This window comes from Tursiops truncatus, chromosome 13 (genome assembly GCF_011762595.2).
Source record: "Tursiops truncatus isolate mTurTru1 chromosome 13, mTurTru1.mat.Y, whole genome shotgun sequence".
Lineage (NCBI taxonomy): Eukaryota > Metazoa > Chordata > Mammalia > Artiodactyla > Delphinidae > Tursiops > Tursiops truncatus.
The window spans coordinates 26,305,221-26,321,140 of record NC_047046.1 but is presented as its reverse complement, the minus strand read 5'-3'; the positions used below and the strand labels follow the sequence as shown (position 1 = coordinate 26,321,140).

The 15,920-nt window shown below is 54.7% G+C and overlaps 1 protein-coding gene across 1 annotated transcript; it reads right to left on the bottom strand.

The window, feature by feature from the left end:
• Positions 1 to 3,273: 3,273 nt before the first annotated feature.
• FAM246C (family with sequence similarity 246 member C) lies at positions 3,274 to 4,024 on the bottom strand. Its single transcript, XM_073790891.1, is given in 2 exon segments — positions 3,274 to 3,642; positions 3,644 to 4,024. Coding segments are annotated over 2 exon segments (660 nt in total). The 3' UTR covers positions 3,274 to 3,363.
• Between the last annotated feature and the right edge of the window lie 11,896 nt (positions 4,025 to 15,920).

Here is a 15,920-nt window from a genome sequence, read left to right as displayed (position 1 = left end):
TGTGGGGGGAGGGCCACCTTTGTGCACCCCCATGTCTCAGCCCCCCAAGAGACCTAGACCTGTTCCCCCAGGCCCCACCCACTGGAAGGAGATGGCCCCAACCTGTGGGGGCCCAGGCCAGTCCCCCATAAACATCGACCTTCACTGGGTCCAGCGGGACCCCACCCTTGGACCCTTCATCTTCCAAGGCTATGACTCAGCACCTCCAGGCCCGTGGACACTGGAGAATCATGGTCATACAGGTCAGCACCCTGGGTCAGGCTCCCCCTCCCACAGACAGGGACAGCAACCCCCTGCACAAGGATCAGGATCCCCACACAGGAGATGAGACACCCTACAGAGACCAAGGACCCCCCCACAAGGGTCAGGAACCCCTACAGATGGATTAAGAGCTTCTACATAAGGATGGGAACACCCCCACAGAAATCAAAATCTCCATAAATGGCACAGGAAGCTCCACATACAGTGGTCAAGACATCCCCCAATGGAGGTCTGGAACCCCCACATAGAGGTGCCAGGAACCCCCTACCAGTAGCAATCAGCCATTGTCCCTGAGGACCAGAAGTCAGGGCGTACCCAGAGGTCAGAACTCCTGGAGTCAACCCCCAACAATCCCATAGCTGAGGTGGATCAGGACCCCCGCCACGGGAGGCTGCCTTCTCCCCTCCGTGCAGGGTCAGGGGTTTCCACTGCAGTCTGTGGAGCCCCACTTGGCCGGCCAGCAGAGGGGCCTGGACACCCAGGGTGTCATAGTTCCAAAGAGGCCCAGCCAGGGCGCAGACTGGCCTGAGGGGGTACCTTTGCTCGCACCTTGTGCCCTAATGGCACGAGGGCAGCTGAGGGGGGGAAGAGAGGGTGTCATTTGTTCCTTCCCCCTCAGTGCTCTGCACGGACACTGGCCCGCAGAGCCTGCTGGAGATGCAGGGCGCCAGGCTGCGACCACCAGCCTAGCATGCCCTGCAGCTGCAGTTCCACTGGCGGGGTCCCCGGGCGAGCAGGCTCAGAGCACAGCCTGGACGGGCAGCACCGCCCCATGGAGGTGGGCCTGGTCATGGGGAGGGGTGGTGGGAGTGCCCCATGGAGGCCAGGGCAGCCTGGTGGGAGTAGCTGGGTACCTCCCGTAGTCTGTGTCTCCCCAGATGCACGTGGTCCATATGAACACCCAGTACCAGAGGATAGGGGAAGCCCGAGGTCACCCTGATGGTCTGGCAGTGCTGGCCATGCTCTTGACGGTGAGGGAGGGGCCGTGTGCCTCCTGCAGGGAGGGGGGCTGCTATGTGACAGTCTGCTTTCAAGAAAGGGGGTCCATGAGGGTCTGTAGAGGGGACAGGTGGCCTGTGTGATCTTGGGTGGGCATTGGGGCCCCTAGAGGCTTTATAGGATGAACGGGTTCTGTGAGGGGGTTTGGCCAGTGAGAAGTCGTGGACCTGCAGGGTCAGTGGGGGTGGCCCTCCCCCCAGCAAACCCCCTTCACCTCTCTTCCCACTTAGTCTCCCCTACACCCCCCTCAGTGTTCCCCCCTTTTAAGACCCTCGCTCGAGCCCCTCTCACTTGGAGCCCCCTTCCGAGGATCAGGACTCTGACAACGCTCGGTCGTCTGTCGGGCCTGAAGAACGTGTCTGCGCGCGGTGAGGGACGCGGTTCCCCGCGGCAGGGGCGGGGCGGCAGGACACCGGGAAATTGGTTCCAACCCGCCGCCGTCTCTCTCCCAGGGGCCTCCGTGAACCTGGCGTCCGCCTTCCCGCTGGCTTCGCTGCTGCTGGGCGCCTTTGGCCTCTCGCGCTTCTACCGCTACGCGGGGTCGCTGACCACGCGGTGCTGCGAGCCCGTGGAGCTCTGGACGGTCTTCGAGGACACGGTCCCCATCGGGCGCGCGCAGGTACAGCCCGCGCCACCCCCCCAGCCGCCCCACCCTCCCGTGCGCCGCGCCTTGACCGCCTCCGCCCCACACCGTCAGGTGGCCCAGTTCCGGATCGTGGCCCAGGCCAGGCCCCCCGGCTCCCGCCCCGCACCTCTCACGGAGAACTTCCGGCCGCAGCAGCCTCTCTGTGTACGCAGGGTTGTAGCTTCCCCCAGCGCCTCGGTCCGCGCGGCAGCCCCCACCCCGGCCCGAAGCACGGGGCTCTCCTGAGCCTGGGGCTCAGCCTGTGGCTCTGGCAGGGGCCCTAGGATGTAGACACGGCCACCTTCCTGCAATAAACGACTCACAGAGTGACCTTGGCCTCCTATGGCTGGGAGGAGGGGGGGCGGCCTGGGCGCACCAAAGCTCCTACGGAGGTCTCCTGTGCCACCCTTCCCGACTCCACCACAGCCAGTCCCAGACCCCATCCAGAACCCCAGACCTCCCCAGATCCCTCTCGGGGAGAAGGCACCCCCACTCCCATCCTACACGTTATGCCTGAACCCCCCGATGAGATAGAAGGAGAAACTCCACCTGCTGAAACCTAAAATTACTATTTTATTTTACAAACGAGCTGGCTGACCACCCCAGACACTGTGTGGTTTAGTGATGCCTCCAGCTGCCATTTCCCAGAGGCCAGGAGGTGAGAAGCTGCTGGATCCCAGCTCTGCAGCACAGAGTGGTGGGTCCTGGTGACAGGGACAGTGAGTGAAGGGCTGTCTATAACAGGTGAGACCCGACCCAGGCGACACTCTGGGAAGATGGGCTGTGGAGTCTGATGTAGGTTGACACTGGAGAGACACTGCTGTCGGGTGACTGCCTGCCGTGACGCTACTTAAGGTAAGTGGCTTTCGTGTCACTGTCAAAGCAAAGCTGAGAGTCCAGGGGGCACTGACCAGATGCGCTCTGTCCAGGCAACGCTGTCCAGTAGAGGGTGGGCCCGACTGTCAGGGGAGTGAAGCTGGCTAGAGTTAGGCTGCTGTCCAGGGCCCACGGTAGAATGTGCTCTTACATCCAAGTGACACTGTCCTGAGTGAACCTGTGTCCAGGTGACAGTGTCCCAGCAGCCCACGTGTCCCCGGTGTCTGTCACTTGGTGTGTGGGTCACACTCTCCACCCCAGTGCATGAAGGTCCGACCTCCTCCCTTGAGACCCTTCAAGAAAATACACTTGCAACCACCTCCCCCAGACAGAGGAGACCTTGGGCTCTCCCGCTGCGCTCACTGCCGGAAGGGGACATACCCCTGGCCCGAGCCTTACCCCGCCGGGACTCCGGCTCCAGCTGCGCGGAGCCAGCCGTTCTCCCCAGCCCCTTCCGATACCAGAGCGCTAGCCAGCGGCGTCGGAGGACCCTTCTCGCTCCAAGCCCCGCTCCAGGAGCCACCTGGCCGGTCCCAGGTAGCAAAGCCCCGCGGCCGGCGGCGGCGCGCCAGGTCCTCGCCCCGGGCTCCCTCCCCCTGTGCTTAATCCCCGCTGCCCTGTGGGGTCCCCGGCGGCGTCTTCTTGAGGTTCTTCCGGACCGGGGCCCGGCTAGCGCCGCCGTCGGCCGGGCTGTCCGAGGCGTTGTCGGTGGGTCTCGCGCTCGTGGCCAGCGCGTTCACGGTGCCCAGCGCCCGCAGCAGGGCCAGGCCGCGGAGGCCGCGGGGCTCGCGGGGGGCGGGCGGCGGAGGCGGCAGCAGCGCGCGCAGGGCGTCCAGCTCGGCCCGCAGCTCCGCGCGCAGCGCCTCAAGCCCCGCGCCCGCCCAGCTCGGCGCGCACGGCTGCCAGGCCCTCCTGCAGCTGCCGCTCGCTCACCTCCAGGACGCCCGCCGGGTAGGTGGCCCCGCCGCGCGGCTCCCCGCACCCGGAGCACACGGAGCCGCGGCTGCGCGCCTTCTCGGGCTCCGTGGCCCCCGCGCGGTCCACCAGCCGTGGCAGTCGGGGCGCGTTGGCCCGCGCCGCCACCTCAGCCCGGAACTGGCACCGCAGGCGCGCCAGGCGGCCTGGGGCGCGGGCTTCGTTGGGGCTCAGCCTGTGGGGCTGCGGCCCGGGGTCCGGCTGGCGGCCCACCGCGCGCCGCAGCGCCTCGCTGGCATCGTACGCGCTGCGCGCCTGGGCCCACGGGCTCCGGGGCTCTGCCGCCATCCGCGCCGCCGCTGCCTCCACCGCCGCCTCCAGAGCCCGGCCGGGCCGGAGCCCCAGCCCATAGCCTAGCGATCAATGGGGCCCGGGAGACGCTTCGTGGAGAGGGCCTCCGGGACGGCTGTGGGAACGACCAAAGCCTCGGGGAATCTGGCCAGGGGCCCGCGGAACCCCCGCAGGGCTGAAACCTGGGCGAATGGGGCCCCGAGGAACCGGGGGAACGACGCCAAAGGCTTCAGTGTGCAGGACTTGCCCGTGGTGCTGCGCTGTCAGTGGGTCCAAACAAGGGGCTTGAACAGGCTTCTAGGCAGAGGTGATGGGGACGTGGAAGTGCTCAACCCCAAGTGGGGAACCGAGCTCACATACTCTGCTCAAAGCCACAGTCCCCATCACAGTCAGGGGACGGCAGGTGTGGTCACTGCCTGAAGCTCTCCTCACTGGCTGGGGCCACCTCCTCCCATACCACAGTCCAGGCTGCTATCTCTGCACTGCTCCCCTACAGCCCACACACAACATGCACTTCTGCCCCTGAATTCAAGATCCCCATTGCTCTCTGCTGGACCCCTGCCTTCAGGAGGCTGCTGGAGGTCCAGCCCATCCCTCACTGCTGTCTGTGCACTGGCCCTGTCCTCTTCCTCCTCTAACCCAGTGACCGTCTTCACCCCCTAAGCCTTTGCCTAGGCTGTTTGTCTGGCCTGGAATGTGCCCCCTGCTCCCCCCTCGACTGGCTGCTCCCACTCATCCCACTTCTCCGGGGCAGCCTTCCTTGACCATCTCACCCCCTACCAGGGAACTCAGGCCCCTCCCCCACAGCACCCTCGCAATCATGATTAAATGGCTCTGTTCTCTGTCCACCTCCATCCACAGTAGGATCCCGAGTACGGGCCCAGTGGTGCTGAGCGGGTTGGATGTTGGATGAAGTCCTTGGGTGAATGAATCTGGGGCTGAGAGTCCCGGGTGGGGCCACCCCACCCCTGGCCAGCTGTGCACCTCCTTTGCCTGGCATTCAAGGCCCTCACGGCCATCCCTGCTGGCTTTCCTGTCCCTCCCACCTTACCACTGCACCCCATTCATTCTCACCCTGGTGCCTTGCCACACGCACTGCCGCCCGTGCCCATCACAGAGCCGTGGGCAGTGTGCTGTGGGCCTCTCTGGAAGGCAGTATCCCCTGCCAACATGTTGTGCTCACGGCACCCGAGGGGCTAGTTAGGACTCTGGGGCCTCCCCAGCAAATTGTGGGGAGGGAGGGCCTGGTGTGGATCCAGGCTGGGCTGGGAGGGGAGATGGCAAGACAGCCACTGGAGCCTGTGTCCCCAGGGCCCACCGGGGCCTACCCTCTCTGCAGCTCTGTGCCCATGTGTGCGTGTGTGTGTGAGATTAGGCGTGCCGTCGACCCTGTTCTTGGGCAGCCTTGGCCCCAGGCCACTGTGAAAAGGCCTGGATCCCCTCGGTTCATTCATTCATTGGAGCCTGTTGCTCTGGAAGGTGCAGGGAGATGGGAGAATTTGGTGCTCTGTCAACCCCTCTGACCCTCCATTCCTGCTGAGTCACCTGGCTCCTCAGGACCTCCAGCCTGTGGCTCTGCTGCTCCCTAGAGCCTTGTTAACCATACCTGCCACTACCCTCCCCTCCATAGTTAAAGTACGACTGACACAAGAGCCCTGCATTCCTCTCCAGGCCTGCTGGAGCCCGGCTGTGTGACCCGAGGGCTCTGCCCTCTCTGAGCCTTACCTGTGAAACACAGGAGGCCCTCAGGTCCCCAGGAGGGGACGGCAGGGAGGCCGAGAGGGTGGGAGCAGATGTGGGAGGGACTCCAGATTTGCTGACCAGCAGTTAGGGATGTGAGAGCCAGGAGGGCCTAGAGTGGGCTGCCCAGGCAGCCTGGGCCTGGGGAAAACAGAGGCCAAAGGAGGGGGTGTGATAGGAGCAGAGACAGACTGAGAGGGAGGCCCTGGGGACCCCATGGGTCCTGAGGGGAGTTGCAGATGTGTTGGTTGGGGCGAACAGGCAGGGGTGGTCAGCACGACTGATCCCCAGAGGTCAAATTCAGTGAGGATCAGGAAGCAAGGTGTGGTGACCCTGGCCACATGTTCATCAGTGAAGCCAGGGCGCAGGTGAGGCCTGCGGTGCGGAGCCAGGTTGGAGTGCCCTGGCCGGAGCTGGCTGGTCAGAGTCAAATGGCTGTTGTCCCTTCAGGGGACAGAGCTGCTGGGTGGGGGGCTGCACACAGGCCTGCTTTCTAGGTCCTCCCAGAAGCTCCTCACAGCCCTGGAGCCAGCCTGCCAGGGGGCTCCCTGTATGGGGGGGCTGACAGGCCCAGCTCCTCCGCAATCCCATCCCTCTCTGTGTGCCAGGGGCCAGGCCAGCCGTTTCTGTGGGAAGCCACCGACCCCCCCGGGCTGTCCCCAGCCGGGCTCTGTGCCTTCAGGCCAGCCCTCCCACCAGGCAGGGTGGGCAAGTAGCTGCTCATTAACTCAGGGAGGAGAGACCGCCCTGGGCTCAGCCTCTGCCCAGAGAAGGGGGTGGTCACTCCCTGTGACCTCCCTGTGGTCACCCTTGCAGTCTGTTGCAATTAAACCCTGGCAGTCACCTAGGCGGGAGGTTTTCTTTCCCAGAGCCTGAGGGCAGTCGGAAGCCAAGACGGCATTGCATGTTGGAGGAGCTCTGGTGGCCTTGGGGGGTGGGTAGGGAGCAGCCATGTGACTGCAGCCTCACAGTCCTCAGGGGAGCATCTGGTAATGCAGGTCCCCAGGTCCCCAACCGCATGAGGTAGAGGGGGTGTGGGTGCTGAGGGCACAGAGGTCTTTGTCTTCTGCAGTTGAAGCCCCACCAGGTTCTTGGCAAAGCGGGGGATATGGCGAGGCAGGTAGCAGTCCTGAAGCCGGCGGGATCTGAGGGCCTGTGTTGGGGGTGGGTGACACACCAGGCAAGGGCCCAAGGGGGACAGGACCTCTGTGCAGGCCACCCACCGGGTGGGATGGGGTTTAGTTTTGGAGCTGGTCCTGGAAGGGGCGGTGTGGCCCGGGGCTCTAGGGTAGGGGCTGTGATCTCCCTCTGGCCAGACTGGCTGGGCCTTTGGAGGGTGAGCAAGCCATCTTGGCGGGGGCCTGGACCGCGGGCCCTGGGCTGTAGGGAAGGGAAGGCTATGGTGCCCTTAGGCCCCCAGAGTGCAGGCCACGTTGTGGGACCTCGATGGACTAAGCCGGCAGGTCTGGCTCAAGCCATCGCTCAGCACAGTTCTGGGCAGCTTCATCCTGCCTCACGGGCCACTGGTGGTCCCTGTGGCCTCGCCTGTCTCTCCCCACCCCACTCCCACCCCTGTCAGAGCCCAGGACGAGTCTCTGCTGGCCAGGAGATGGTGAAGGCGCAGAGGCGACAGAGGCAGGAGGGCGTGCAGTGGCCAGGGGAGGCCTGAGTCCTGAGGTCCCTCCTTTAAAGACAGGGTCAGAGAGGGGAAGTGACTCACTCTGGATCCTAGTGCTGGAACGGGGCTTCCTGTGGGCGCTGGACTCGGGCACACCTTGCCCCTGAACACTCCCTGCCCATCAGGCCCTGGAACTGTGCCATGGCCTCCTGGTGGCTCTAGCTACCCAGGTGTTCCCTGGGAACTGTTCTGGGTCAGGTGGCTCTGTGGGGGGCAACTCATTACCCGGTGTTGACCTTGCCTGACCTCAGTAATGAGTTCATTACCTGGTAATGGCTTTGTTTGCCTCGTCCTGGCGTCAGCAGCCTGGAGTAGCTCTGATCAGTCTGGGCTGGGCCCCTGGCCCCCCAACCTGCCCCAGGTGGGGCATCAGGCATGCCAGCATCTGTGTGTGCCCCGAGGGCCCAGCCTCGGCTCTCAATGGGACAAGCTCCCCAACCTTGGGCAGCTGAGGCCAGTCACCACTCTGTGCATCACCCTTCCACCCACAGATGGGGCAGAGCGGGGAGGGCCGCCTCAGATGGGCACGCTGCCCATGCAGGGGTCCTCGGGGTCCCCCTTCTCTTGCCAGCTGAGCCGGGGTCTCTATTCGACTGGCCCCTGGGATGGACCTCGTCTCATCATTCCTGGTGAACAGGACTGGGCCCCATCAGGAGCCCCTCCACCTCCCTGTGGCCAAAGGTCACCTCTCTGCCCTCATCTTTGATCTCTTAGCAGCACTGACAGAGCTGGCTGTGCCCTTCCACTCACACCCTCCCGGCCACCCCAGACCCTGGCGCTTCTTGCTGCTGCACTGGCCCCCCAGACAGAGCCACCACATCCCCACTGGCCTCACTTCTCCAGTCCTTGGCTTTGGCCCTGACCCTCTCAGGCAACCTGTTAAACCTACGTCTGGGGACTTCCCTGGTGGCGCAGTGGTTAAGAATCCGCCTGGCAACACAGGGGACATGGGTTTGATCCCTGGTCTGGGAAGATCCCACATGCGGCGGAGCAGCTAAGCCCATGTGCCACAGCTTCTGAGATCTAGAGCCCGTAAGCCACAACTACTGAGCCAATGTGCCACAACTACTGAAGCCTGCACGCCTAGAGCCTGTGCTCTGCAACGAGAAGCCACCGCAATGAGAAGCACACATACCACAACGAAGAGTAGCCCCCGTTCACTGCAACTAGAGAAAGCTGGTGCAGCAACAAGGACCCAATGCAGCCATAAATAAATTAATTAATTAATTAATGTTCCTATGAGGGAGGAGTCAAGATGGCAGTGTGGGAAGACGCAGAGTTAGCATCTCCCCACAACTAGGGTGGCTGCCGGGCGCTGGTGGGGGACTCTGACCCCCAAGGAGACGGGAGGAACCCCAAAGTGAACCGGTAGAACATAAGTGGAGGCCAGGCAAGATCAGCGCCCCTGAGGCTGGAGAGATCAGGACAGGCAGGCGGGAGGGGCCCTGAGGGAGGAGCAGGAGAGGAGCGGAGGGTGTTAACCCCACCCATTTGGGCATGGGGAGCCTGCCGAGCTCCCAGGCTGGTCCCCTGCCCTCCAAGCTGCCTCCAGGCTGCGTGGGTCCTTGGGGTCATAGGAGGGAGGACAGGGGGATCAGGACGCAGGCAGGAGAGGAGTGGAGGGTGATTGCCCTGCCCACTTGAGTCCAGGAAGTCTGCTGGACTCCCAGGTGAGGTCCCCTTCTCTCTGAGACCTAGGTGGGGGGCACCCTGGGCCCCTTCTGTTCCTTGAGCCTAAGTCCCACCCCCCACAGCCCCCAGGGCCTTTTCCAGCCTTGTGAGTACTGGCCCTGCCCACCGCCCAAACCTCACCCTTGCTTAGGCCCCGCTCTGCACATCCAAGGCCTTTCCTCCCCCCCACACTTTTTTTTTTCCTTTCCCTCCTCCTCTTTTTTACTACTGTGGTACTGATAAACCTTCCAGTTCTTGATTTATCTGTTTTTTAATTTTTACATTCTTTCTAACATACCTATTAGTTTCCTAGTCTAATTTTATTTTTTGCTTTGTTATTTTTCTTTTTCTTTGTTTTTTTTTTTTTTGCCTCCCCACGGGGCTTGCAGGATCTTTTTTTTTTTTTTTTTTGCAGTACACGGGCCTCTCACTGCTGTGGCCTCTCCCGTCGCGGAGCAGGCCCAGTGGCCATGGCTCACAGGCCCAGCCGCTCCGTGGCACGTGGGATCCTCCCAGACCGGGGCACAAACCCATGTCCCCTGCATCGGCAGGTGGACTCTCAACCACTGCGCCACCAGGGAAGCCCGGGGCTTGCAGGATCTTGATTCACAAGCCCAGCGTCGGGGGGATGCTCCTGCAGTGGGAGGTCCAAGTCCAAACCACTGGACGAACAGAGAACCTCAGACCCCAGGGAATATTCATTTGAGTGAGGTCTCACGGGGTTTGTCATCTCAGCACCAAGACAGCTCTACCCAATAGCCTACAGACTCCAATGTTGGAAGCCTCAGGCCAAACAACCAGTAAGACAGGAACACAGTCCCACTCATTAAAAAAAAGAAAAAAATGAGATGGCAAAAATATATGTCACAGATGAAGGAGCAAGATAAAAACCTACAAGATCAAATAAATGAAGAGGAAATAGGCAGTCTACCTGAAAAAGAATTCATAGTAATGGTAGTAAAGATGATCCAGAATCTCAGAAATAGAATGGAAACCTAGATTGAGAATATACAAGAAATGTTTACCAAAGATCTAGAAGAACTAAAGAACAAACAAACAGAGATGAACAACACAATAACTGAAATGAAAACTACACTAGATGGAATCAATAACAGAATAACAGAGGCAGAAGAAAGAATAAGTGAACTGGAAGACAAAGTGGTGGAAGTAACTGCTGAGAAACAGAATACAGAAAAAAGAATGAAAAGAATTGAAGACAATATCAGAGACATCTGGGACAACACTAAATGTACCAACATTCGAATTATCAGGTTCCCAGAAGAAGAGAAAAGAAAGGGTCTGAGAAAATACTTGAAGAGATTATAGTGGAAAATTTCCCTAACATGGGAAAGGAAATAGTCACCCAAATCCAGGAAGCACAGAGAGTCCCATACAGGATAAATCCTAGGAAAAACACACCAGGACACATTAATCAAACTAACAGAAATTAAATTCAAAGAAAAAATACTAAAAGCAGCAAGGGAAAAACAAAAAATAATATACAAAGGAATCCCCATAAGGTTATCAGCTGATTTTTCAGTGGAAACTCTGCAGGCCAGAAGGGAGTGGCAGGATATACTTAAAGTGATGAAAGAGAAAAATCTACAACCAAGATTACTCTACCCAGCAAGGATCTCATTCAGATTCGATGGAGAAGTCAAAAGCTTTTCAGATAAACAAAAGCTAAGAGAATTCAGCACCACCAAACCAGCTTTACAACAAATGCTAAAGGAACTTCTCTACGCAGGAAACACAAGAGAAGAAGAAAACCCACAAAAACAAACCCAAAACAATAAAGAAAATGGTAATAGGAACATACATATTGATAATAACCTTGAATGTAAATGGGTTAAATGCCCCAACCAAAAGACACAGACTGGCTGAATGGACACAAAAACAAGACCCATATATATGCTGTCTACAAGAGACCCACTTCAGACCTAGGGACACATACAGACTGAAAGTGAAGGGATGGAAAAAGATATTACATGCAAATGGAAGTCAAAAGAAAGCTGGAGTAGCAATACTCGTATCAGATAAAATAGACTTTAAAATAAAGACTGTTAAGGGCTTCCCTGGTGGCACAGTGGTTGAGAGTCCGCCTGCCGATGCAGGGGACACAGGTTCAAGCCCTGGCCTGGGAAGATCCCACATGCCGCAGAGCAACTAAACCCATGCGCCACAACTACTGAGCCTGCACTCTAGAGCCCGCAAGCCACAACTAGTGAAGCCCACGTGCCTAGAGCCCGTGCTCTGCAACAAGAGGAGCCACCACAGTGGGAAGCCCGTGCACTGCACCAAAGAGTAGCCCCTGCTCACTGCAACTAGAGAAAGACGTGCACAGCAACAATGAACCAAAGCAGCCAAAAATAAATAAATAAATATTTTTTAAAAAGAAGAAAAATCTCAAATAAACAATCTAACTGGGCTTCCCTGGTGGCGCAGTGGTTGGGAATCTGTGTGCCAATGCGGGGGACACGGGTTCGAGCCGTGGTCTGGGAAGATTCCACATGCCGTGGAGCAGCTAAGCCCGTGAGCCACAACTACTGAGCCTGTGCGTCTGGAGCCTGTGCTCTGCAATGGGAGAGGCCGCGACAGTGAGAGGCCCGCACACCACGATGAAGAGTGGCCCCCGCTTGCCACAAGTGGAGAAAGGCCTCGCACAGAAATGAAGACCCAACACGGCCAAAAATAAATAAATATATTTATTTATTAAAAAAAAAATCTAATCCTACACTTAAAACAACTAGAGAAAGAAGAACAAAGAAAACCCAAAGTCAGTAGAAGGAAAGAAATCATAAAGATCAGAGCAGAAATAAATGAAATAGAAATGAAGAAAACAAGAGCAAAGAGCAATAAAAGTAAAAGCTGGTTCTTTGAGAAGATAAATAAAATTGATAAACCCTTTTCTAGATTCATCAGGAAAAAAAGGGAGAGGACGCAAATCAATCAAATTAGAGGGGGGACTTCCCTGGTGGCACAGTGGTTAAGAATCTGCCTGCCAATGCAGGGGACACAGGTTCGAGCCCTGGTCTGGGAAGATCCCACATGCTGCGGAGCAACTAAGCCCATGCCCCACAGCTACTGAGCCTGTGCTCTAGAGCCTGCAAGCCACAACTACTGAAGCCCGCGTGCCTAGAGCCCATGCTCTGCAGCAAGAGAAGCCACCGCAATGAGAAGCTTGCGCACCACAACAAAGAGTAGCCCCCTCTCACCGTAACTAGGGAGAAAGCCCACATGCAAAAAGGAAGACCCAATGGAGCCAAAAATTAATTAATTTTAAAATAATAATAATAAATAAATAAAATAAAATTAGAAATGAAAAAGGAGAAATCACAACTGACACTGCAGAAATACAAAGGATTATAAGAGACTACTACAAACAACTATATGCCAATAAAATGGACAGCCACGAAGAAATGGACAAATTCTTGGAAAGGTACAATTTTCCAAGACTGAACCAGGAAGAATTAGAAAATATAAACAGACCTATCACAAGTAATGAAATTGAAACCATAATTAAAAATCTTCCAACAAACAAAAGTCCAGGACCAGATGGCTTCAAAGGCGAATTCTATCAAATATTTAGAGAAGAGCTAACACAGATCCTTCTCAAACTCTTCCAAAAATTTGCAGAGGGAGAAATACTCCCAAGTTCATTCTATGAAGCCACCATCACCCTGATACCAAAACCAGAAAAAGATATCACAAAAAAAGAAAATTATAGACCAATATCACTGATGAACATAGATGCAGAAATCTTGAACAAAATACTAGCAAACAGAATCCAACAGCACATTAAAAGGATCATATACCATGATCAAGTGGGATTTATCCCCGGGATTGCAAGGATTCTTCAATCAATGTGATACACCACATTAACAAATTAAGGAACAAAAACCATATGATCATCTCAGTAGATGCAGAAAAAGCTTCTGACAAAATTCAACACTGATTTATGATAAAAACTCTCCAGAAAATGGGCAGAAAGGGAAACTACCTCAACATAATAAAGGCCGTATATGGCAAACCCACAGTGAGCATCATACTCAATGGTGAAAAATTGAAAGCATTTCTGCTAGGATCAGGAACCAGACAATGATGTCCACTCTCGCCACTCTTATTCAACATAGTTTTGGAAGTCCTAGCCACAGCAATCAGACAAGAAAAAGAAATAAAAGGAATACATATTGGAAAAGAAGTCAAACTGTCACTATTTGCTGATGACATGATACTATACATAGAAATTCCTAAACATGCCACCAGAAAACTACTAGAACTAATCAATGAATTTGGTAATGTTGCAGAGTACAAAATTAATGCACAGAAATATCTGGCATTCCTATACACCACCAACAAAAAATCAGAAAGAGAAATTAAGGAAACATTCCCATTTACCATTGCAACAAAAAGAATAAAATACCTAGGAATAAACCTAAGGAGGCGAAATACTTGTACTCAGAAAACTATAAAACACTGATGAAAGAAATCAAACATGACATAAACAGACAGAAAAATATACCATGTTCTTGGGTTGGAAGAATCAATATTGTGAAAATGACTATACTACCCAAAGCAATGTACAGATTCAGTGCAATCCCTATCAAACTACCAATGGCATTCTTCACAGAATTAGAACAAAAAATCTTACAATTCGTATGGAAACACAAAAGACCCCAAATAGCCAAAGGAATCTTGAGAAAGAAAAACGGAGTTGGTGGAATCAGGCTCTCTGACTTCAAACTATACCACAAAGCTACAGTAATCAAGTCAGTATAGTACTGGCACAAAAACAGAAATATAGATCAATGGTACAGTATAGAATGCCCAGAGATAAACCCACCCACATATGGGCACCTAATTTATAACAAAGGAGGTAAGAACATACAATGGAGGAGAAAAAGCCTCTTCAATAAATGGTGCTGGGAAAACTGGACAGCTACATGTAAAAGAGTGAAATTAGAACACTCTCTAACACCATACACAAAAATAAACTCCAAATGGATTAAAGACTTAAAAAGACCAGACACTATAAAACTTTTAAAGGAAAACATAGGAAAAACAGTCTTTGACATAAACCATAGCAAGATCTTGTTTGACCCACCTCCTAGAGTAACAGAAATAAAAATAAACAAATGGGACTTGCTTAATTAAACTTAAAAGCTTTTGCACAGGGCTTCCCTGGTGGCGCAGTGGTTGAGAGTCTGCCTGCCGATGCAGAGGGACACGGGTTCGTGCCCCGGTCCGGGAAGATCCCACGTGCCGCGGAGCGGCTAGGCCCGTGAGCCATGGCCGCTGAGCCTGCGCGTCCGGAGCCTGTGCTCCGCAACGGGAGAGGCCACAACAGTGAGAGGCCCGCGTACCGCAAAAAAAAAAAAAAAAAGCTTTTGCACAGCAAAGGAAACCATAAACAAGACAAAAAGACAACCCTCAGAATGGGAGAAAATATTTGCAAATGAAACAACGGACAAAGGATTAATCTCCAAAATATACAAACAGCTCATGGAGCTCAATATAAAAAACACAAACAATCCAGTTAAAAAAATGGCAGAAGACCTAAATAGACATTTCAGCAAGGAAGACATACAGATGGCCAAGAGGCACATGAAAATATACTCAACATCGGGCTTCCCTGGTGGCGCAGTAGTTGAGAGTCCGCCTGCCGATGCAGGGGACGCGGGTTCGTGCCCCGGTCCGGGAAGATCCCACATGCCGCGGAGCGGCTGGGCCCGTGAGCCATGGCCGCTGAGCCTGCGCGTCCGGAGCCTGTGCTCCCCTGCGAGAGAGGCCGCAGCGGTGAGAGGCCCGCGTACCGCAAAAAAAAGAAAAAAAATATATATATATATACTCAACATCACTAATTATTAGAGAAATGCAACTCAAAACTACAATGAGATATCACCTCACATGAGTCAGAATGGCCATTATCAAAAAAGCTAGAAACATTAAATGCTGGAAAGGGTGTGGTGAAAAGGGAACCCTCCTACACTGTTGGTGGGAATGTAAATTGATACAACCACTATGGAAAAAAGTATGGAGGTTCCTTAAAAAACTAAAAATAGAACTACTATATGACCCAGCAATCCCACTGCAGGGTATATACCCTGATAAAACCATAATTCAAAAAGAGACATGCATCACAATGTTCATTGCAGCACTGTTTACAATAGCCAGGACATGGAACCAACCTAGATGTCCATCGACAGATGAATGGATAAAGAAGACGTGGCACATATATACAATGGAATATTCAGCCATAAAAAGAAAGGAAATTGAGTTATTTGTAGTGGGGTAGGTGGACCTACAGTCTATCATACAGAGTGAAGTAAGTCAGAAAGAGGAAAACAAATACCATATGCTAATGCATATATATGGAATCTAAAAAAAAAGGTACTGATGAACCTAGTTGCAGGGCAGGAATAAAGAGGTAGACATAGAGAATGAACTTGATGACATGGAGTGGGAAGGCAAAGCTGGGGCGAAGTGAGAGTAGCATCGACTTTTATACACTATCAAGTGTAAAACAGTTGGCTGGTGGGAAGCAGCAGCATAGCACAGGGAGATTGGCTCGGTGCTTTGCGATGACCTAGAGGGGTGGGATAGGGAGGATGGGAGGGAGGCTCAAGAGGGAGGGGATATGGGGACCTGTGTATGCATATGGCTGATTAACTTTGTTGTGCAACAGAAACTAACACGGTATTGTGAAGCAATTATACTCCAATAGAGATCTATTTAAAAAAATGTTCCTTTAAAAAAAAAAAACCTACGTCTGATCAGAACCCCCTCTGCCCTCACCCTCCAACC